Source organism: Drosophila santomea, chromosome 2L (genome assembly GCF_016746245.2).
Source record: "Drosophila santomea strain STO CAGO 1482 chromosome 2L, Prin_Dsan_1.1, whole genome shotgun sequence".
NCBI classification, from domain to species: Eukaryota; Metazoa; Arthropoda; class Insecta; order Diptera; family Drosophilidae; genus Drosophila; species Drosophila santomea.
This window is the reverse complement of record NC_053016.2, coordinates 17,148,324-17,170,976: the sequence shown is the minus strand read 5'-3', so window position 1 is coordinate 17,170,976 and position 22,653 is coordinate 17,148,324. Positions and strand designations below refer to the sequence as shown.

The window sequence follows — 22,653 nt, the reverse complement described above, 5'->3', positions numbered from 1 at the left end:
TATGAAGCTACTTTGGCTTAGCATCAGCACAGTTCCTGGTGAGGGCTTGTGAGACCAACTTTAAAGGTAAATATATATATGTTTATAGGGTCGAAGAAGGGCCAATAGAATATGACTATGAGAATATGATTATAGATAGAATGATAAAGTAGTGAAAAAAGAAGTTCGAGTTCATTTGGATTCTTTCAAGCATAAACTTCTTGAAATGGTTAGTTATTTAAGCTATTTTATTTGCTAGTAATACCTATCTAACTAAGTATACATGCAGCTCTTACTTAAAGCTATAAAGAAAACTATGAGAGATTAGTTGCTTAATGTTGCGAAATCCAACTTTACATACTGGAAAAGCGGGTTCAAAGTCTAGTTTGTTACCCTTTTTGGTTCCCTGTCATTTGCTCTCTACCAGCTAAGCTGCAAAGTGGCTTTGCTGGGCCGTCCGTACCCCAATTTATCTGATGTTCTGCCGATACCCGAAGCTCGTTTTGTTATCCATCGCAGTTTGAAGTGCAACCGGTAAGCACTTTTCACCATATAGTAATCCTGGCCTTTTGGAATGCTGAATTGCCGGAAAGGCGCTTTTGTCGTGTAATCGAGAACTTAAACATTAGAAAGTGGCTGGGGAACTAAGCCCTCTGCCGGGCCATCAATTTCAATCTGCATGCGTCTATTTTTGGGCGCATACTCGTATAAGCACCTGACAATGATGCGGATTGGGTGTGGGATGCGGGATGCGGGATGAGGGATGGCGGGCTTTTAGGTTTTCTGGCATCCTGGGATAATGAAATTGATGAATGTTTTCAGCCGTTGCCGTACAACAAACAACATGCCCGTCAGAGAGCAGGAAGCCGTGTGTGGACGTGTGTGGAGCATTATCCCCTCAGAGGAGCGAACAAAAAACCAATCAAAACAAACGATAATGCCGGCTGACCCTCCTCCGTCGTCCTTCCGTGTTTGATGATGAGCAGGATACGGATAATAGGGATGCCGATGCCATTAGGAGGAGCCCAGGACAGAGGGGGGATTCGATGATGTGTTGATTGCCCCCAGATGACCAGAAGAGCCGATGATGATGAGTCGATTGGTCAGCCGGCAGTAAAATCCGCTGCATGTGCGTATATACTCGTTGAAATCAAATTAAATCACGTTTAAATGGGGCAGTAAAGTGGGTCTTTTTGAAGTCCGCCTGATTATGGAAGCGTCGCATATTTCGGCGCGATCGATCCCATTTCGAGCAGGATTGACCAATGACCATTTCGTCCTCTTATTATCGTTAATTAGCTGAATTCGCGAGCTTTGCCGCCGTGCAAGTTTTAAGCTGACGGACAATTTCACTCCCAACGACTGCTGTTCGCGAGCCTTTGTGAGCTTAAGTCCCTGGATTCCTTTATTCAGGACTCTGTGCCATTCATCGCAGCTCATTAGTTGCTCTCCGCAGCAAATTAAACTGGCCAACAACGGCGGCCATAAGTCGATTTTCCATTCATCTTCGTTTCATTATGTTCCTGCCACCCAGCAGATAACCCAGACCCAAGAGCGCGCCATTGACAAATTTATTTATTAACATTCAAGTTCATTAAACCAAAAGCAGCAGCTTGGTCGCCCCAGCTGCCTTTCACACGCTTGGCTGCAAGATTTTTGCCGGGTGGGCATAAATCACTGGGCCGCCAATGGATCCTTAGAAGCCGCCGACTTTCGGGACGGGGCTCTATCACTTCTGGTCGCTCCGACGAACTTTTCGAACAACAAAGTAGTTTTTAAAGCTCCGCCGAAAAATCCCCGCTGAGGGGCCACAACAACACACGCGGCTCGCTTAATCCATAAAGATTTATTTGTTGGGCTGCAGAACAAACAGATTTTCCCCGACCACGCCCCCTCGCGATTGGCCAAAAGTTTTTTAATTAAATTTCCACCAAATGGGCGGTGCATGTACTTGTATATGTAAGTAGAACATGTTCAAGTTTTGCACACTTAGGGCGGTCTTAATAATCTAATTAAAGGAGTTCCGGGTTGTCCTCCTGTGCGGATGACTTTGCAGGATTTAAGTTTAAATCTGGAAACGCCGAACAGTGGAATTTTCAATTAGTTTTGGTCCGCTTAATTGCATTTATCGTGGCCCTTGAATAATACATTTTACGCCGTGGAACACGAAATTCCTTGATGAAATTTGTGTCTAAAAGCAGAATGATGTCAGCAGGGCAAATTGCATTTTAGGCGATTTTCCCGCCCAGTTTCCCAATCGTTCCCCAAAAGTACTGAGTGATTTGAACCGATTTGGTCGTTAATAACTATAAACCTAATCATAGCCGTTTGATTTATGTACGGCTGTTTGACTCTCAGGTGGGCCATACCAGTGGCTCGGAATTCAAATTAGAAACGAGACCCAGATGTATCCTGTTTAGGAAACCATTGCAGATGCGCATAATTGGAGTGCGATTGCTTGTGAAATGGACAGCTTCATTAGCATGACGAACATAATGCCACATGGTTGGCCAAATTAAGGGATCCGGGCAATGAGTTAATGCGGTCGCAGATAATAAGTAGATAATATGAATCAAATTAAAATATTTGCGACTACGAAAGACAAAAAAAAGGCAGTGGTGGTTTGACATTAATTATTACTTAAATTAATTGCTTTTAAGTGGTCTGCGTGCGGTAAATCCAAGCAAAAATTCATTTTCAAATATTCAACTCATTGTGCGCATTTTCGCCGAATAAAATTTCAATCTGGCTTTATGGTATTGTAATTAACCTGATTGTTTACTCATACATGTGCACTATTATTCCAGCTCAAGTAATTTGATAATTGTTTTAATTTGCTGCTCCTGAAAGCCTTTGGATGTGTTAGCTGTAGGCTTCAAAAATCTAAATTTGATTTACAAAATGTTTGTTTAATTTAATGCCTTATTGCTTAGGCATGTTGCATTCAACTCAAAAGCTAACTATTTTTAAATTCGATTTAAATGTTTGACAAGAGGACACTTTGAATTATTTAGTTTTATATTTTTAAAATGTAATGTTACATTTTAATCTGAATGACTAGCTCTTGTATCCTTCGTTACCCTGCATTAGTGGTGCTATTATTCCTGAAATTTTAAATTACCTTCATCGCTTTTTGAAAATGAAGCACTTTTGAGTATTTCCAAAGTAGCCGTCCTGATTTCTAAGGATGTCGGGCGGTGCCATTCTGGTTTCTAGGGATGCGTTCTTGTCAGGCTTTGTCCCAAATGGTGGTTTGCGTATTGGCTTAAAAGCTTTACCATGTGGATGGTATGTTAATCAGTTATACTGATCGAAATGACAGTTAAAGTTATTTATTCACAAGTCAACCCGTTTAACTTTCAATATTTTACATTTTTAAGGTACCCCCTTCTCCTAATCATTAAGTAACGAACTTGAGGGTCTATTACTGTGCTTTATTATCTTGTAAGTTGTAAAAATCGGACATTTTTTAGTCCAACAATTACAATTAAAAAGCCCTCTAGTATGTTAGGCATGAATAATCGCTACCAGTCGAAGGGAGTGGGGTGTTATGTTGACGGACTACTCGTATTCAATTAGTTTAATCAGGCACAAAATAAACAGCTGCATAAATAGAATGCAAGTGGTAAAAAAAATAAACCATTAAATCGTTCCATTGATTATATCGAACTAAATAAACGAATGTAGCGGATAAACAGCTGCAACAACATTATGTTGGAATAGTACTAAGCCATTATTCTAATTGCAGCGAGCATTGTTATTTAACATTGGCGAGCGTAGTTATTAATTGCTCAGTGATTTGGAAACACGCATTATATTAGTAATGACATTTACCAGGCGGTTATGTGTGAATTTGATCAGTTCAACAAATTAGCAATTTTAGAAGCTACCTTTATCTATGAGCTGTTAAGCTTACTTGTCGAAAGTGTTATATTTACTTTAGTTGAATCGCTGATTAAACGTTTTCATTACCCTGTCTAAGCTTAAGCACGCTGATGATTAGGCGAAATGTCATTTTATGCAGCGCCATCCAAGTGTACAGACTCAAAAATCGAAGTCAACTGACAGCTAACGACATGAGTTCCATCCAACATTCAGATGGCACAAGTGTCAACTCAGTTGGGCGGCGAAACAGGCGCGGAATGCGCAATGCGGAGTGTGCAGTGCGGAGTGACCCTGAGATAGATTTGCGAACTTAGAGCGCAGAAATATAGCCGGCGGTCGAGTGAAAGGTGTCAGGCAACTGGAGTTCGAGTACGTGACTCTAATACCTGACCAAATCCATTGGCCAAGTGAATTGGCCTGGCCACAAGCGCAATGGACCACAAGCCGAGCTGATGTTTGAATTTCGGGCTTCTGACTGCGAGCTCATAAGCGGCTTATGCAAAACACCGATTCGGGTGTGGGATCGATTTAAAATCGAGTGGTTTGCAGGGCATGCGGTCAGTATAAACAAAAACAGAAACAGATTCTAAACCTGTTTTAGTTGCTGACGCACCGAATGTAGGGAATTTACCTGTTGAACTTCCCCGATTCCCGAGACTCAAATCTGAGCGCCATTTCGGGCTTCAACTAATTGACACTCTGCGGTTAAGGTATAATTCGCATTAATCATGCTTACAATTATTTGCATGTAATCTTGCACAAATTAGTGCAGTCGAAATGGTTCCCACTCTCGACTATTAATGATTGATTGCTGGCCGTGCTTCTTACATTTTATCTCCAACTTGTGACACCTTCTTCTCTTATCGCACCTTATCAGCTGGGAAATACGGTCTAATTGATGCGAGAGTTCGTGCATTCACTTTCGTGCAGGTACTTTCAGTTCATTCTGGACCACATTATTAACGACTGCCAAAGGCACTTGTTTCACACTCAACAAACAAACAATCTCTGTGTCCACAACTCGATGAAAAGTTAATTAATGTAACTGCCCAAAGACAGCCGACTATCTAAAGCAAATGCCAGTATTTGTCGTTCATTACACTTCCTCGACAAGCAAGCAAGGTTCATTAGCTCGACATGAATCAGTGGGTAAGTTGAGTTGGCGGCGACAACGCGACGTATGATTAATAATAATTATCGAGATTCTGCCAAGTGAAGATGCCACGCCACGCCACCTGTTGGTCAACCGCAGACATGCGGCCAACTTGGCATCGGAATTAGAACCTTGACACGCCTCCGCCGGCGTCACGTTTCTTTAACTGCCACAAAATAAACCTGGGATATTGGAGTCGATCAGAAACATCTGAAATGTCGGATTTATGCAAATCCAGCGGCATCAAACCGAGAGCGGAGAGCTCAAACCTGTTGCTGTCGTCGCATTCATTTCATTTCCATTCCATTTCATATTTAGAAGTTCGCGGTCCGAGATTTCAGTTTAGTTTTAATTGCGCTCGTAAACGGTTCAGTTCAATCCGATCAGCTCCAACGGACACCTGTTCTTAAAAGCCATTAGAATTCCCTTTTTTGGGCTGTCAAGACTTTTACGCGCTTAGCTAAATTCTACAGCAATATCCAATTCAGGTAAACTTTGCCACATCTAGGGCCCTTTGCAGTGTTGTTGTGGGAGGAAATGAATTTATATCGCGGTTTTTGCATTTCAAAACTGAACGGCAAGCATATTACAAATAAATGTGAAAAGCTCGACACGTAGCTTAATTAAAAGTCATAAAGTGAACAGTCGATAAGAAATTTCCATCAAATATTTATTGAAAAAATAAATCAGCCAGCTGCAGCGACTAAGGGATGCCCAATATGAAATAAGTGTGAATTCAATTAAACCAGAATGTGTGCTTTTAAATAAATTTATTCGCTGCTATTTGAATGCATTGAATGAATTCTGTATTTCAAGCTTAACAAACTGATATGCCTTCTTTTAATAAGAGTTCTTTATCTTACTGTTGACATAAAGTATATGTTTGATTTTCATATTCGACTTCAGCAAGAACGGGAAAAAAGAGCAACGAGATTCCATTTTTAATTAATTATGCCAGCAGGATGGGAGCCAGCTCCTTCGGCCGTAATTAACCACATGTGTATTCCAGTGGCTTCCACCTTGAATATCATTTCCCACATATACTTTGATTCTCCGGGCATTTTCCATAGTGGCCAAATATTTTATTTACGAATTAAAGCGGGCCCGTTGGCAAAAACGCTTTTGCGAAAGGGAGAAGGGAGAATATTGAACGGAAATCGCATATCTATAGGAATTACATTTCAATTTGACTGAAAGGCGGCTGCGAAATGAAAGTGCATTTCCGACTCATTTTTCGTTACGTATTTCGATTTGGCTGAATAATAAAAAAATAAATTCAAAAGCAGAGACTAAGTATCTTTTAACTTCAAAATAATTTGAACATTAGGTAGATAGTTCCGTTGAACTTGCTTCAATCCTTGATCGAAACAGCTCAGTGCCGCGTTTCCCTGCAATTTTGTTTAATTTGCTTTGTCCTGAGCGCAGAACTCATAAAAATGCTCGGCGGAAGCGTGAAATTGCGAGGCGAGCACACACGATGCGTGAATGGAGGTGGGCGGCGGTAGGCGGAAGTGGGCGGAAGTAGGTGATACACCGCATTACTGCAACTGATTGTTGGTAACCAGACAATGCAGTTTCTGCCAACTAGCGCTACTTTGCTCATCAGCGATTTCAGCCATTTCAGCGAGCAGCATGTGGCTTGTGGCACCTATTTGTGTTATCGTTTTGCGAGTTAAATAAATTATGGTGAATGCCGTTCGAGGAAGGGTCTCTCCGCTCCGCTGGCATAAATTGCATTTGCCAACTAAGTACGTAGCTGGCGCCATAACATCGAGTTAAGTCCGACCAGTGAAACGTGAGAGTTAGTGGAAATCATAGAGAAAATTGCATCATCAAGAGCCAGTGGCACTTCCCATGCATGCCATGTTGATCGTGCATATTTTACCATTAAAACCAAACCCAACCCTTTGATAAGCATTCTGCTCCATTCGATGTCGTGTTCGTGGTTGTGTGCTGGCATCTGAACCACTACCAAAGAATTTCCATTAGGCTGCTTCTGAATTTGAGTTTACATTGCAAAGTTATGGGAAATGGAATCCAGATAGCCTTACTTTCAGCCCGGAAGATAATAAATTATAATCAGAACGGGCAATCAAATAGGTCACAAAGGCTTCTGTTCGAGCTTCAAATCTACAGTCATAATACATCTGGTTTTAGATGGCATGTGGACAAATGAAGACCTTGTCTGGCCCAACTAACTTTTAAAAAAAATCTTTCGGTATTCAAATCATTTGATAATCATTTCATAATTTGCGACGCGCACACCTATTGGTCCGCTTAAATATAAAAAGTTATGAGTTATGAATAACAAGTCCATCGCAGAGTATAAAAGGGTTAGTCTATAGTCTTTTACACAATAATGAATGCTCAGATTTCCTTAATTCGATTTCCATACATGCTGCTGGATGCATACATTTCCAAAAAAGCAAACTATTTACACTTGATTACAAAGTTAAGCACACGCCCTCAGACGCAACTGCCGGAAAAGTGGAAAATCGAGTACATCAACAAGTGCACACACACACACACACACACACACACATAAAGTGCAGTGGGCGAACGGAAAGCGCACTCGCACTCCAAAAGACAGGCAACCGGAAAAGGGCGACGACGCGGAGGGGGGCGGCAGGGAGGCGGCAAGGAGGTGCCAGAGCGGAAATGAGCGGCAAACACGCAGTCCCAAGAGCGCCACCGATGAAAAGTGAATAAATATTTAAAGATTGTCGTAGCTGGCAGTAGAGAGCCTGCCAGTGCATGTGCATCAGCGGGTCAGGACTTGACATTTAGCCCCTTACAATTGGCCACATAACCGGGGCGGCTGGGAGTGTGTGTGCCACTTCATTTCCGTTTCCGTGCACTTTGGAGCTGCGTTATGAGTGCTCCTCCCCTCCTCTCTCCTCTCTCCGCTCACCGCTCTTCGCTTTGTGTTTCGCACATTGTTGCTGCATGTTGGCGGCACTAAAGCGTGGAAATTAGTTGGGGGCGTCGTAAACGCGGCCACAATGTTGCAGCTGTGAGAAAATCAGTGAGTTTGGTCTGATCTGGACTCTTTCGGCTCCACAGTTTTGGAAAATGCTATTACCTAGGCTCCATAGTTTGGAAAATGCTATTACCCAAGCTATTATTGTTTCTAGTACGCGCATAAGCCTCTAAGATTATTTAAGCTATGCTTGTTAATACAAACAGTTAAAGATTTATCATATTTTTGTCCAACGCTCCACTCGTAGTCAAAGCCTGAGTAGAACCTTGAAATGTACAAGTTAAAGACCGCATATTTATTTTCCATTCCTGTGCAGGCTAAATTTATCTCAGTGACCATCAATCAAAGTGATGGATGCGCCAATATTCTTATCAATTGATATGGCAGAGCCAGGATTTCTAAATTGCTCATTGACGAACCCTCCTTGTGCAATTAGTCTGATCTATTGGCTTTAACTCCATTCTATTTCCAGTAGGCAAATTTGTCAGAACTCAAAAAGTATGTTTGAACCCTTTAAAATAAAATTTTAATTTATTTTTACCAGGCTTTTAAGTTTATTTTTTAACTTTTGCTCTCTTCTTCTGTTAACAGGGGCTCTCTTACGCTGTTAAGGAGCGACTGTGGCGAACAGGGAAATTTTAACAGGACTGTGAGGTGAACGAATCACGGCAGACGCATGCTATGTTGCGATATTAAAGTGAAAGTAGAAATGATTTGATTGAACAGGGTTGGATATATGTACGCAGATAAGGTCGGGAGAGGCGGCCAACTCAGCCCACCTACGATGTTATTATTGTCATTTTTATTGGTCCCGAACTTCCGCTGTAGTAATGAAAACGTTTACGTTTGCATTACGCCGCTGTGCTTATTTTTATATGGCCGAAATTTTAGGCAAACTTTTGACGCACTCGTCCACATAAAACCAGTGTCGCGTCGAAATAACTGGGGCATCGTTTAGTCGCGGGGTTTGGGGTTTGGGGTTTGGGGTTTACCCGGTTCCATGGCTGCCATAAAAAATCCTGTGGGGCCTGATGGCATTATACATTTATGATTGACAGGCTGGCGAATTGAATATTTAATCGAATTTAAAGAACCCACTCGCTTAAAGCAACTTAGTTGGCTTTCATCATCGAACCAGTGTAATCACTATAATGGCCAGGTCCATTGTTTTCACCTCCCCATGCCCGTGATTATGGTTAATAGGAAGTGCTACATGGCAGCGACTGAATCAAGAACGAGAATCGGAGATTAGGCTGAATGGGATATGGATTATTTTCATTCAGATCCAATCGACGACGTTTCTGATTGCTCATTTCTAGCCATCATTTTGCCAGGTGAGGCCATCCATTCGTAGCGCATCTGCCTTCACTTGATTATCTCTGCAAGGATCTGACGTTTAAGCCGTTTTTCCCCGATTTGATTCATTTTTCGGCAGTGCAGCTGGACCTTACCACTCTCCGTATAGCACTTCTTCTGTAGCCCATAAGTGGGCCATAAAAATTATTCCTGGCCTGCGGCAAGGCGAGATTTATATACCTACCGATGGCGTTGGCGCAGCAATAATACTGTTTTTTTATTTCTGGCCACGTGCTGGATTTCTCTCCATCAGGCAAACTACATGTGGAGCACTTTCATTTTCGGCTGCTTTGTTGTACGCTGCAAAGGGGCATAAAGTTCGACTGCCACAATAGTTTGGCATCCTGTGGATCCGCTGCATTGTCAATCCTTTGACGGCGCCATAAAGGCCAGGTAGTGTGCCTTAGAATGGTAGAATGTCAAAGGGACTGCAACTGCATTGTATTCAAACCTATTACCGCGCACCTCGCAGGAGTCAGATTGTAGATACTTTGCGACAGCTTCAAATCAGGGCTGTCACAGCAGTGCCACCATCCATTGTTCTCGCGGTACAGTACAACACAGTATTTGATTTGGGCGGGTGTCAAAAACTCTTAAAACTCGCAGTCGGAACTGGCTGTTCTGCGTTCTGCTGCCTAGTCAAGTTTGCTTCTTTTCCTGTGGAAAAGCACTCATTTAGGCATTTTGCCCGCTTTGCTGCCTAATTAACAGGCAAAACTCCAGACTCCGCAGCCACATAATTGATCTAAAGTTAATTGCGAGGCATTAATGCCTGGCGCGGCCAACATGTGCGGCTAAGAGCCAAGTTGTTCCGGCCAGGACTCGGATTCGGGCGTATTTATTTGCTGTGTGTCAGCGCCATAAGTCAATCTATTTGTTTGGCCCAAGTCCACAGCATGTACATACATACATACATATGTGAATTTTCCCTTTTTTTGGGCGGTGATTGATTAGTTTTGGATGGGCGCAAGGTGCGCGGGACTGGGTGTGGGAGTGGTTGCTCCTTTTTTGTGTAAACAAGAACCTCAGCATATGCCGAAGTCGATTTATCAAATCTAAACAAATGTGAAACAAAGTTGAGGAAATGCAAATTGAAGTTTTCAGCGGAGATTTATGGGCTAGCATCTATACACTTCAAATGTAAATATATATATATTTAATTTTACGCCACTTTCCCAGCCACCGAATGACTGTCCCTCGTCTGTCGACTGTCGGGCAATAATTTAACTAAATTACTGGTCGGCCACACAAAACAGAAGAGAATCATTGTTATCAGGCCCTACCCAGTGGACACTGTCGCATTTTATATAAAGCCGGAATGGTCTTTAACGAGCCAACGTCATGTCCTGGGGCCTGGTCCTGTTTAATGTCGTAGTCCTTTGAAGGTATGGAGATGGAGTGCCGAGAGGGGGTGTTCATAAAAAACCAATGGCTGGCCATTTCGGCCATTCGCCCATTTTGATGATTATGCCAGATTTTCATGATTTTCATTTAGATGATGAACGATGATGCTCCTCGTTGACCTGGCATTAGGTGAAACGTTCTATGGGGAAACCCCTTTCCCTTTTGGGCTGTCAGCAAGCCATTGAGAGTTCACTTTTTATGGACCATGCTCTAAATTTCTAGTCACTTCCCTGTCTGCTGGCCAGCTGATAAAGTCTGTGCCGAATCTGCATGTCCCTCTGATTTCGCACTTGAGTAATGTGGATGTGCAGTTGACACTGTCAATTAGGCCAATTATGCATGCAAGCCAGTGGTGTTCGTCCCACACTGCGTATGATGAATGTTTTCGCTAGTACGCTGATAATTGTTTTCCCTCTGATTTACGGCTTCGATTTCGATGCCCTTTCAAATTGATGGTTGGGCTAATGACGAAGTCAACTTTTGGCCAATTAATTTGGCCACGCTCCACGAAATGCCGCAAGGTATGCAAAATCAATTTCCACTTAAAGCGCCAAGGAGGGGTAACGTTTCAATCGGTTTGTGTACCACCAGCGATTTACATTAAGGCAAGACATTTTTTGGCGGGTGCTGGTGGGGATTGTGTAGGCACTCAGAAGTTGGCAAACAGCCCTTTAACTTCGCATCAAAGGTGTACAATTTCATAAAGTGTCGTTGGCGGGGCCAAAATCAAATGCAAACAAAGTCAGTGAAACGCTTTCGGGCATCCCACCCACACCAACGATTCGGGGCGTAGACAGGCATAAATTCCAGGATGTCAGACGGGGTTCGTGCTGTGAGGGTGCCCAAAGGATTATAAGTTGCGAGGGTGTCCTTGAGGCAGAAGATGCTTCGAGATGCCCGAGACTTTTTGGGTTATACGAGTGTGTGTGGGCGTGGCTGGCGCTTTGCAAGCGGGCTTATTGCAAAACCCAAAGCCCCGAAAATGTATGGCCGAGACGAAAGGCGATATGAATAACTTAAAGCTGATCCTGTGGACTTGAGTGAACAATCAAAGCAGCGGGGGCTTCGAAGGGTTCGTTTTCGTACTCGAATGGGTTACGAATTGGCATATCAGAGATGCTGAATGCGAAATATTATCGTCCCAATAACCCAGTTCTGTTGCAGCCAAGAAAGCGCTATTTTACACAAATCGATGGAGAAAATCAATGCCGGAAGTCTAGCGACTGCTGCTTACAGCATATAAACTTAATTAATTAATATAAAATAAGTAGGAATTAAAGCAAAGAATCACATTCGTTTTACATTCGTTTCCTGAACTCCAACTTCAACTAGTCGGAAATAGTTCTCCAAAGTCAACCGAATAATAAACATAAAATCTTAAACGGGTTTATATCAGCTGGATTTTCCACATAAATAGCTTGTAAATTTCGTTTCGAGTTTATTGAAGAGAGAAAAATATACAACATAAATAAAGGGTGTTTTTTTTAGAGGTATAGAACTTTAAGTTGGCATTACTGTTCAAGATGGCGACCGATTTAACAGCTGTCAAGTGATTTATTCTCAGTTTGGTTTGGCAATTCGTCATGCGTGCTTACAAAATCCAACTCGTGCAAGAATTGAAACCAAACGATCATCAAGCAAGGCGTAGATTCGTCGAATGGGCCCAAAACGAGATTGCTGTTGTTCCCGATTTTTCATAAGCCTCCAAGATCTTGTGATTTAACACCGCTAGACTACTTTTTGTGGGGCTATGTAAAGTCATTGGTCTATGCGGATAAGCCACAAACGCTAAACCATTTGGAAGACAACATTCGCCGTGTTATTGCCGATATAGCCAAATATGTTGGAAAAAGTCATTGCAAATTGGACGTCCAGATTGGACTACATCCGAGCCAGCCGTGGCGGTCATATGCCAGAAATCATATTTAAAATGTAATGCCACAAGATTATCTTTCATGTCAATAAAATTCATGTCAATCGAATAATCCATCGTTGTTTTATTGCAATTTAAAGTTCTATACCTCTAAAAAAAACACCCTATACTAGTAACTTATCAGAGTACTTTAGGATCCATAACTCACTGTCCTGAAGAACAGAATCCTTTAGTTAGCGACGCTGCTAGCAGCATGCACCATCTGCTTTCATTTGTTGTCTCAATTGTCGATTCCGAAAGTACCATGTCCCTGGACACACAATCCTTCTCTACTTGCCTGCATTCAGCTGGAGTTCGTTAACAAAATACCAAATGACCGCTATTGTTTCCTGCAGGGCCTGCTGACCCCTGACCCCAGACTGGACATGGTCTACCCCAGTGACACGTCGGACGCCAACAACGAGGAGCTGGCGCTGGAGCACAGTGCCGCACGTGGCAATGTCCATGGCAACGGCAACGGCAACGGAACTGGCACTGGCAGCGCGGCCGGGACCACAACTGCTCCGAACGGGGACAACAAAATCAATCAGCGCCACTACGAGCCGGCCGAGCGCTTCATCATCACCAAAAATGTGGTCGTGATAGGCCTGGCTTTCATGATTCACTTCACGGCCTTCCACGGCACATCGAACCTGCAGAGCTCGGTGAACGCGGATAAGGCCCTGGGCACCACCACGCTGGCTGTCATCTACGGCTCGCTGATACTGTCCAACATCTTCCTGCCGATGACCGTGATAAGGTGAGTGGACAAGGTGGAGTCGTCTCCACTTCGGACACTTGAACAAAGCATTTAGGTCAAAGCATCAGGTGGTAAATATAAACCGAACATCAAATATCAGAATATCAGAATAGTTCACTAACATTAGCACTAGCATTAGTCCTAAAGCAAATAACAAAATCATCTCTTGACTATGTAGTAAACTAGCGACTCAACCCTTCAACTCAGATACATCTTGACATAAACCTAATGAGTATAGAGTATAGAGTAAAAGGCTTTGGAGCAAGAAGTGCTAGAGGCGGAATATCCACTCCCCGTTGAATCACAAACGCTAAAGTGAAAGTATTGCAGTAATATCTCCGTTATACCCGGTGAATTTTCAATGGGCTATAGGCCGTATCTGAATGTGTTTTAGAAGATGATGGGATTGGGAAACAATGGAAAGAGTACTCTTAGCATAATTGCCAATTTTTGTTTAGCATTTCCCGTGTCTCGCGAGAGGCTGAGGCTGAGGCTCATCTCGCGACGTGTGGCATGCCATAAAAGTTTCGGTGATTGTCTGGTGGTCTTTTTATGGGGATTTTATGCAGATGTGACAACGAAACCGAAAGCGCAGTCAGCAGACGCCCCGAAATGGGTGACTGCGAGCGCATTTGGCTGTAAAAATGTCAACAGGAAGTCCTTGGATTAGCACAGGTCCCTGTTCCCGAGTGTATCCCAAATCGGGGCGGCCGGGCAGCCGGGCAGCCACCCACATCTGACATTTAAACAAATCGCTAATTTATAGCGAGCCTCGCTTCACTTGGCTTATTCGAGGCACGAACTGCTGGCTCAGGCAACTTTAATCAGTTAACTCGATTTATTTAGATTTATGGCCTTGGGACCCGAAATAAATGACCGCCTGCTAAGCATGTGCCACTTGCCACTTGCCACTTGCCACTTTCCACATGCCACTCGGTGTATTTCCTATTTTCCTACTTTGCCATGTGCTTGTTTCATCAACAGATGGTTCGGCTGCCGGTTGACCATGGCGTTGGCCCTCTTCGCCTACATGCCCTACATAGCCGCCCAGTTTTATCCGCGCTTCGAGACCCTGATCCCGGCGGCCCTGATGGTGGGCTTCGGTGGCGGCCCGCTGTGGTGCTCCAAGTGCACCTACCTCTCCACCGTCTCGGAGGCACTTACCCAGGTGCGGGGCAACAAGTCGCGCAAGGATGTGAACACCGTCAAGTTCTTTGGCCTGTTCTTCATCTTCTACCAGATGGCCCAGGTGTGGGGCAACCTCATCTCCTCCTCTGTTCTCACCCTGAGTGCTCCTGCTGCCCAATCCCCGGCAAACGACTCATTCGATTTAGGAGTGCAGCGGGAACTGGAGAGAACCAGGGTGGCCGAGCTCTGCGGGGCCCGCTTCTGTCCCGGAGTGGGAGCAGAGGCGAATCCGAACCTGGTGCCCCCCGCTCCGGAGCAAATCCAGCTGCTCAACTCCATCTTCCTCACCTGCATGGCGGCCGCGGTGGTCATGATGATCTTCGGCGTGAGCTCCCTCAAGCGGTAAGTAGCTGATTGATTTGCTACAATTCTATTCTTAAATTCTATTTCCAATTAATGATCCACAGCTACGGAGTAAAGCGCGGTGATACTGGCGACGGAATGTCGGGGCTGAAGCTCCTCACGGTGACCATAAATCTCTTGCGCAAACGTCGCCAGATCCTGATGCTGCCCATCACGATGTTCATCGGGCTGGAGGAGGCCTTTCTGGCCGTCGACTTCACCCGTTCGTTTGTGGCCTGCGGTTGGGGCATCTCCCGGATCGGCTTCGCCATGATATGCTTTGGCGTGGCGAATGCGGTGGCTGCCGGGATCGCAGGCGCCCTGGTGGAGCGCATCGGACGAGTCAGCCTGGCCGGACTGTGTGCCGTGGTCAATCTCTGCCTGCTCACCTACATGTACAACTGGGAAGCGCGGGAGGGCGACTACTTGAGCTACTGCACCTTTGCGGCCATTTGGGGCATCTGCGATGGAGTCTGGCTGGTTGTGGTCAATGGTAAGTGAAGCTTGTTGCCAAGATTCGGTCGGTATAAAACTTTGTTATTTGCAGCTTTTTATGGCATCCTCTTTCCGAACCATCTGATTGCCGCTTATAGCAACTTCCGCCTGTGGGAAAGCACTGGTTCTGTTATCGGCTACGTCATCAGTTCGCAGCTCTGCACCTCCACGAAATTGGTGATTTTAATTGTTTTTATTTTAGTAGGCTGCGTGGGGTGAGTTTCCAGGTTGAATTTCTCGATTTGTTGACTTAAATTGTATACTTTATTTCAACAGATATGGCCTCATCGAGTACCGCTTTTGGCGAAAGCAAAAGAACTTGGAAGTCATGCTGAGTGACTGATTAGCACTTTAAGGCTAATTCCATATCTTGCCATTTACATTTAAATTTACCTATTTCCCCCACATTGAGCTTGAATTGGATCCAGAGATAAGATGTTGTCTTATGTGATATTGCCAAATATTGTTAGGAAATTCGTTAATTTCGTTACTGAATAAAACCAAGTTTGTTTTAATTTTTTAAATAGTATTTTTTATTACAATCATTTAAATATTTGTTCAGTTGTAGCTGTTTTCTTGCTATATACCATTTAAATTTCGTAGTTGAAATATTTTTTCGTTTCTTTCCATCATAATTTTTGTAAGTGGCTACATAATGTTACTTATTCTAAACACTTGCTGTCTTTTAGCTTGCTTTTGTTCTTTTTGAGTGATACCATATAGAATTATCTTAGTTTTCGAGTCTGAACTGGCTATATACTAGGGTTATAATTTGTTTTATAAATGGTTGAAATCAGATTCGTTTCAGTATACAAGTTTAGCCAACGCATTAAATGCAAATATTCTAACTCATCACTTACGAGCTCTGCAGAATTTCTTAGACTATGGGTTACACATAGATTTTATGCAGTTTTGGTTTAAATGGTTGCTTTTTAAACATCTAGTATGTAATTTGTTACGTGTATGAACTGGTTTCCTTTGTTTTCTTTTTGGAATGGCACATCAATGTGATAAAATTTGGCCTAAAACTGCACAAGTCTGGTTTGGGGACTTTATACTACTTTTAGGCTATTTGGGATATGATAAGTGTTAGTTAAGTAATTACTTAGTTGGCTAAATATTCAATTGGATTGGGTTCTTGGGTTTCGGGTTGCGGTTCGCTTGCGTAAGCCGATGTCCTTTGTAAATGCTATGACACACAGTATTACTTTACATGGCCTAACTGCTAAACTCTAGGGTGTTGTACAACTATCACACTGTAATACACAATCTCTCACGCACACAATGCACTCGCTTGCACTCACTCACACTTAGACACCTAGCTATATACACGGCCCATCTATTTACAAGGGCCCCTGGCCCTATACCATTCCCTTGGACATCATGCGAACGGTGTTCTTGAGGGCCTGCCGCTTGTTGCAGAACCAGATCCGGATCACTTCCCGCTCGTACCCCAGCTGATGGGCCAGTCCGGTGATTTCGGTGCCTGTTCGGAGGAGGAGAGGAGAGTTAGCCACAGTTCCGGTGACTTCCACTTCTTGTAACTGAAAGTTACCACTCACCCGAAGGATGCGTGTTCCGTTCGAAGTGGGCATTCAGGAGCTCCAGAGCCTGCGGCGTGAAAGATGTGCGCCTCTTGCGCTTCTTCGACGGCTCCACGCCGATGTAGTCGGTGAGGTGGTTCTGACCCGATTTGTAGCGGTTCCAGTGGCTAAATGAATAGAAGAACTCCAGTTAGTCGGGTTTGTTGCTTAATGGCGCCCAACGTGGGGCAAAACGGCGCGTGGAACTGCCTCCATACTCTCACCTCTCTTCGGCCTCCTTCATCCAGCGCTCCAGCACAGGCTTGATCTTCTGTGCGCTCTTTGGTGTGATGTCCAGCTTCTCGAACCTGTGGTTGGGAGTGGTATGTAGGGAGAGGTATGTAGAGAATTAGATCCTGGATCAGATCGATGGGCTCGATGGGCTGGTGCAAGCCCTTTATAACGCAAAAGAAACGTAACTAAAGTGCCAGGACATTGTCAATTAGCATGCTTCTTTTTCGGTTCTCTTTTCGGGTACGCTCTTTCTTAATCGTTCAGTGGAGAAATTTCATTTCACTTTGCTTGTGATAAGCCGATGAAACTCTGCTCGTTGGCAATGCCCTGGCCAATTTTGGGAGCGCATTCATGCAAATTAAACGTGAAACAAAAGAAATACATGGCGAAATGAACAGGTTAATGAGCCTTGCACTTTAGTTAGGTTTCTCTTGGACTGCACGCACACACACACAGCGTACACACACCCTCTCAAGGAGGCACACATACATGTTCTGCTGCTGCGTCGACAGTTGAGCGGCGTACATCTGCGCAGCGAGTGCACTGCTTGCATTCGATAGGTGGCATTCGACATTCGACAGTTGTCATTTGACATTCGATATTCGGTTTTCAGTATTCGGTTTTGAGTATTCGGTATTCAGTTTGCGGTGGGTGGCATTCGACATTCGATGTTGAGAGAGAGAGGAGTTAGATAGAGTTGGCGTTTGAATCGAAAAAATAAACAAATAAAATAAATAATATTAATTTAGCATTTAATTGGTTCGTTGTCTGTTTTTCATGGTTAATTTAGCAGTTTTAGATTTGCTAGAAAATGTCCTGGCACTCTTTGAAAATTGGTTCCAGAAGTTTACGAAAAACAAATTAAGGGAAACATAAATATGTGGACGTAAGCAAACAATACTGTTGAGGAAAATATAACAAAACACGATTGCTTAAAGGGGAAAAGCCAAAATGGTTGTCCTAATGCGGTTCACCTTCCATTATTGCTTGAAACAAATAAACATTGTCATAGAAATCTTTGATTTTAAATTTTTTTCTCTTGAATAGCTATCGGTTTTTTCGTGGCTTACTTTTAGATTCATTCTAAGCCTGTTCACTTTTCTGAGATTTGTATTTTTCCTTGATTTTTATAATGATTGAAGGTTTTTTTCCCATATTTTATAGTAAACGCCTAAAACTGTAAATAATGAAAGCACCTAAAGCTATTTTGTTCGAAAAGACTCTTGTAAATCGAAATTCCTACTCTTGTGTTGTGGTCCTTGCTCAGATCTCAGACGATTAGGGTTTGTCCATTCATATCTCACCTGCAAATGGCACTCTGGCTGTAGGCCGGTCCCTCGGTCACCGATAGGGCCTGGCCCACCTGGGTTTGTGTGAGTCCCAGGGACAGGCGCCGCAGCTTGAATGCCTTGGCGAACTCCTTGATCTCGTCCAGATCGATGCCGTCTACCACATTGGTAGTGGCCTGGTTGATGGTGGGTTCATCTGCGGGAAGATAGGAGAACAAGGTCGGTTAGTGGAAGCCCCGTCTCTGCCATGAAAGCTTAAAGTCGAACTAATAAATGGGAAATTAGCTTAGCTATCCTTCTTCGCTGTAAGACGATGCAAATGACTTCATAAATTGCTGCCCTGGGTTGGGCTTAATTACAGTTAATTGCGGTAATGGCAAAACATTATTGCAGTGCAGACCAGGTAAATTGATAAAGCACACGGTGAAGACACCTGCCACGTTGTTCTTGTCTATTAGGCAAGTGCGAAACTCACGGCTTTTATCTGCCTAATTTGTTAGCAGCAAGGCTGCAGGATGCTAACTACTCGCGTAGAATTTTGATTTATTTATTAATGATATGCAAGAAGGGAAAGACAAGGGTCCCAGGCAGCGGCAACCAACAGCCAACTGCAACTTCAACGGCAGCCTTGTGTTTTAGCGGTAATTAAGATGCGAGAACGGATTGGTGACAATGGAAGGAGATGGGATGGCAGGGTAAAGGATCCGCATGCCCTGGCAGCATCCTTTGCGGGCCGTAACTCAAGCTGTCGTCGCAGCTAGCTGGCTTTGTTCGCCTCGGTGTTGTTGTTTGCTGCAGCGTTTGAAATATGTCATTAAATGCGGAAGACATCTTAAGTTTTTGTATGCATCAATTAGTAGTAATTAAGCCGCATATTGTCTGCAATTTGTATGCGCAAACGATGCGATGTCGCAATCGAGACTGCTCGAGGTAGCAGCCATCCAATCCTGATGACTCCACTCTAATGGGTGCTGGGGGCTTGTCTTCATTTCTTGCCCCGCTGCCGGAGCTTGCTGCTTGCAGATTGTGCTGATTGCATTTTTAATGCATCCAAAAGTTTCAATTAAGGCCGTAACTCATGCACGGAGATGCGGAATCTAATCAATTGAATGTGCTCAAACGAGAGAGTCCTTCGACGTCTATAGGGTGCCCATAATCTGCCCCGAGCTAATTCCATCATCTCGGCTTAGTTGTCTCGACCCAAGTCTGCCGTCTTGCCCCAAAACCTAATCCAATCCCAGATGCGGAGCGTGACAACGTCAACGCAGCTGCTAATTTGCCCAACACTTTCGGTTGACATCTCTCAACTTTGGGCAATGCGTTCTCGCTAGTCTTGTTTAGCTGCTCACCTAATCCCCGGCCCCGGAACGCTGCATCAATTATGAATCCCGTCCGTTGTAGGAAGTCGTGTAAATGCACGCGAAACTTTTCGCACACACGCCAAAAGACACGACACGGCGGGTGGAGTTGCGTTGAGTTTCAAGTTGATTTTCTTTTGGAAAATTACATAAAGTGCAGTCAACTTGTTAGGGCTTTTGGCATTGCCAGCAAAGTTGGCTTTCGACAATTTCGAAAATTTCGTTAATTAATGTTGGCCTAAAAGTTGATTTTCGCCCCGCCTTTGTGCGCATATCACTCATACGCCGTGTTGCACTCGAGTGCGGCTCGTAAAATATCAAATCATCATCAGTTGGCTGCGGACCCCAATTATATGTGTACAACTGCGGAGGGCACTCGAGTTTCATGCCTCCGGCTCATTGGGATCATTACACGCTGAAGGATGCTTAGAACAGTTTTGGGGAATTTGTGAATTTGTGTGAAATTAATGCTAAGCTAGCTTGGGTGCTTTAAAATCGGGATGCAAGCCGTTCGAATGTATGGCCTCTGTAGAATTAAATCCATATTTAAGGTTTAATAAAAGACTGAAACAATCATAAAAACAAATCTGCTGTAAAAGCATTTAATAACTGCACTAAATATTAAGTTAAATAGAACTTCTAAAGGCACGTTTCTTTCACAATCGGCTTGCAACCCATCTCAAAAGTAAGTTAGTACAAGATAGAATCGATCTTTACTCACTCGGAGAATCCATGAGCAGGTCGTTGTCATTGTCGTTTCCATTGGGCGACAGGTGTGGCGGTTCGCTCCTGGACGATGGACTCAGTTTGAGGGGCTGCATGTGGGAAACACTTGACGTGGATGGACCTGGGCCAGGTGAATCATCCCGTGGAGAGGCGGACGAGGCCCTCGTGGCCGTGGCCGTTGGAGCTCCGAGGGATTTCGTGATGGTCAGCTCGCCATTTGAGGCATTCAGCCTGGAGGAGATTAGTTAGAGAGAACCTTAAAAATTACGGCTTAGTCCAACTCACCTGTTTATGCTGCTAAGTACGTTGGCCGCGGAACTGGATCCCGCCGCTGTTGGTGCTCCACAACTGCTGGTCGAGGTTGCAGTTCCGGAACTGGGTCCGTTGCCCAGGTAGTCCCGCTCCAGACGCGGAGATCCGCCCAGCGATAGGGCGTGGCCCTGGGGCGAGAGGGTGCGGAACAGCGGGGAAGTGTAGCCTCTGTCACTGATGCTATTGGTCGCCGAGTTCGAGGGCGCGGAACTGGGCGGTGAGAGTCGACCGGAGGGCAGGCTGCCGCCGTGGTGACCTGCACTCGAGCTGGACGAAACACTGGCCCTGGTGGCCGTAGCCGTGGGCGTGTGGGAGCGTCTCTCGTGGCGCTCTTGGCGCTCAAGTCGCTCCAGCCGATCGTGCCGCTCGTGGTGTTGGCTGAGATTCATTCCTGTAGTCGTGGACCCGCCACTGCCCGCCATCCTGCCCTGCGGACTGTGCTTCGGCGAAACCGTCGACGATCCCCTCAGGCTATGCCCGAAGTGGTGTCGAGGTGGCGGCGCCGGCGGCGAGGTGCTGGCACTCAGCTCGAGAGGCTTCAGCTCCATTTGAGGAGCGGTCAGCTCGTCCGGATGTCGCAGGCTGATCTGTGGCAACGTGGAGGAGACCGCCGAGTTGGATTGCGGCTGCAGGTGATGGTGCAGATGCGTCTGAGTTTCGGGCTTGATGTGCAGCTGCTGCTGCAGCAGAAAGGCAGCTCCAGCGGGAGGAGCTTGTGGCCCCTTGGCGGCCAATCCGGGACTTCCGCCTGTGGGCGATCCCGCCGTCGGAGATCGCTCCGCTGACCGCCGCAGATCGGCGGCCAGGTGGGAGTGCGGCAGGTGACCAATTCCCAAGTGCTGCTCCCGTTCCCGCTCCCGTTCTCGTTCTCGTTCCCGTTCCCTCTCCCTTTCCCTCTCCCGCTGTTGATGCACCTGCTGTTGCTGTTGCTGCTGCTGCTGCTGATGTGTTGCAGCTGCCGCAGCAAACAGCTCCGGATGCAGAGCGGTCAGCAGCTGCTGCACGCCCGTCGAAAACAGATTGGGCTTGAGTAAATTCGTGGGTGTCTGAGCCAATTGGGGCAGGGCGGTGGCGTGTTGCAAGGCGGCCAGCGAGGGCGGCAGTAAGTCCCTCTGCTGCTCGCGGTGCTGCTGCTGCTGCTGTTGTTGTTGCTGTTGCTGGTAGCTCGCAAAGGCGCCGAACGCGTTGGGCAGAAACTGCTCCGTGGTGGGGATCTGCGGGCTCACCGGAATGGTGAGTATGGTCTGCACGGCAATACCTGAAATAAATATTAAATATTAAGTATTCAAATAATTAACTTAAAACTAAAACCTATCTGAAATTCATTTAATATCTCTTCTTTTCCCAATTAAATTCATAATTTGTTTAGATATATAAAACAAACTTTTCCAAAACCTGTGTTTTTTACTCCGTTATGCGGTATTAATATCTCTTAAATATGTAGTAAAACTAAATCCAGATTTAGATGTAGATTTATTTAGTTTCTCACAAAGCCGCATTGCGATATATTCGATGAATCAATTAGCAATGCAGTTATATTCTTGGTATTATTTGTTAAAATGAGCATAAACATAAATTCAGAAAACTCATCAACTTTACTTTCGGCCCCCCTAAGGTTAAGTATTTTATTAGTCGCTTTGGAAAGATTACAGCAAATCCTTTTTCGCCCCACGCGAGGAGGAAATTGAAAGTTGCCC

General features: G+C 44.7%; 2 protein-coding genes across 5 annotated transcripts in view; one reads left to right on the top strand and one right to left on the bottom strand.

The window, feature by feature from the left end:
• Positions 1 to 5,351: 5,351 nt before the first annotated feature.
• Positions 5,352 to 15,978, top strand: LOC120458672 (UNC93-like protein). The gene is made up of 6 exons (XM_039646408.2): positions 5,352 to 5,505; positions 13,026 to 13,429; positions 14,414 to 14,959; positions 15,025 to 15,452; positions 15,507 to 15,669; positions 15,731 to 15,978. The coding sequence occupies exons 2-6, from the start codon at positions 13,056 to 13,058 to the stop codon at positions 15,795 to 15,797; spliced, it is 1,578 nt and encodes a 525-aa protein (XP_039502342.1). The 5' UTR covers positions 5,352 to 5,505; positions 13,026 to 13,055; the 3' UTR covers positions 15,798 to 15,978.
• Positions 15,979 to 16,015: 37 nt separating this feature from the next.
• LOC120443970 (serine/threonine-protein kinase pakD) overlaps positions 16,016 to 22,653 on the bottom strand; it is a 68,719-nt gene continuing 62,081 nt past the window's right edge. For 2 of the 4 annotated variants that reach the window (XM_039623439.1, XM_039623441.2), the window contains 7 exons: positions 20,930 to 22,214; positions 20,640 to 20,875; positions 18,576 to 18,756; positions 17,761 to 17,817; positions 17,262 to 17,345; positions 17,017 to 17,165; positions 16,016 to 16,940 (listed from right to left, as the gene is read on the bottom strand). In XM_039623439.1, coding sequence (XP_039479373.1) covers positions 16,816 to 16,940; positions 17,017 to 17,165; positions 17,262 to 17,345; positions 17,761 to 17,817; positions 18,576 to 18,756; positions 20,640 to 20,875; positions 20,930 to 22,214 — 2,117 coding nt within the window. In that variant the 3' untranslated portion in view covers positions 16,016 to 16,815. Of the gene's footprint in view, positions 16,941 to 17,016; positions 17,166 to 17,261; positions 17,346 to 17,760; positions 17,818 to 18,575; positions 18,757 to 20,635; positions 20,876 to 20,929; positions 22,215 to 22,653 lie in introns of those variants that run through there. The other 2 variants (XM_039623440.1, XM_039623442.1) reach the window with 2 other exon arrangements.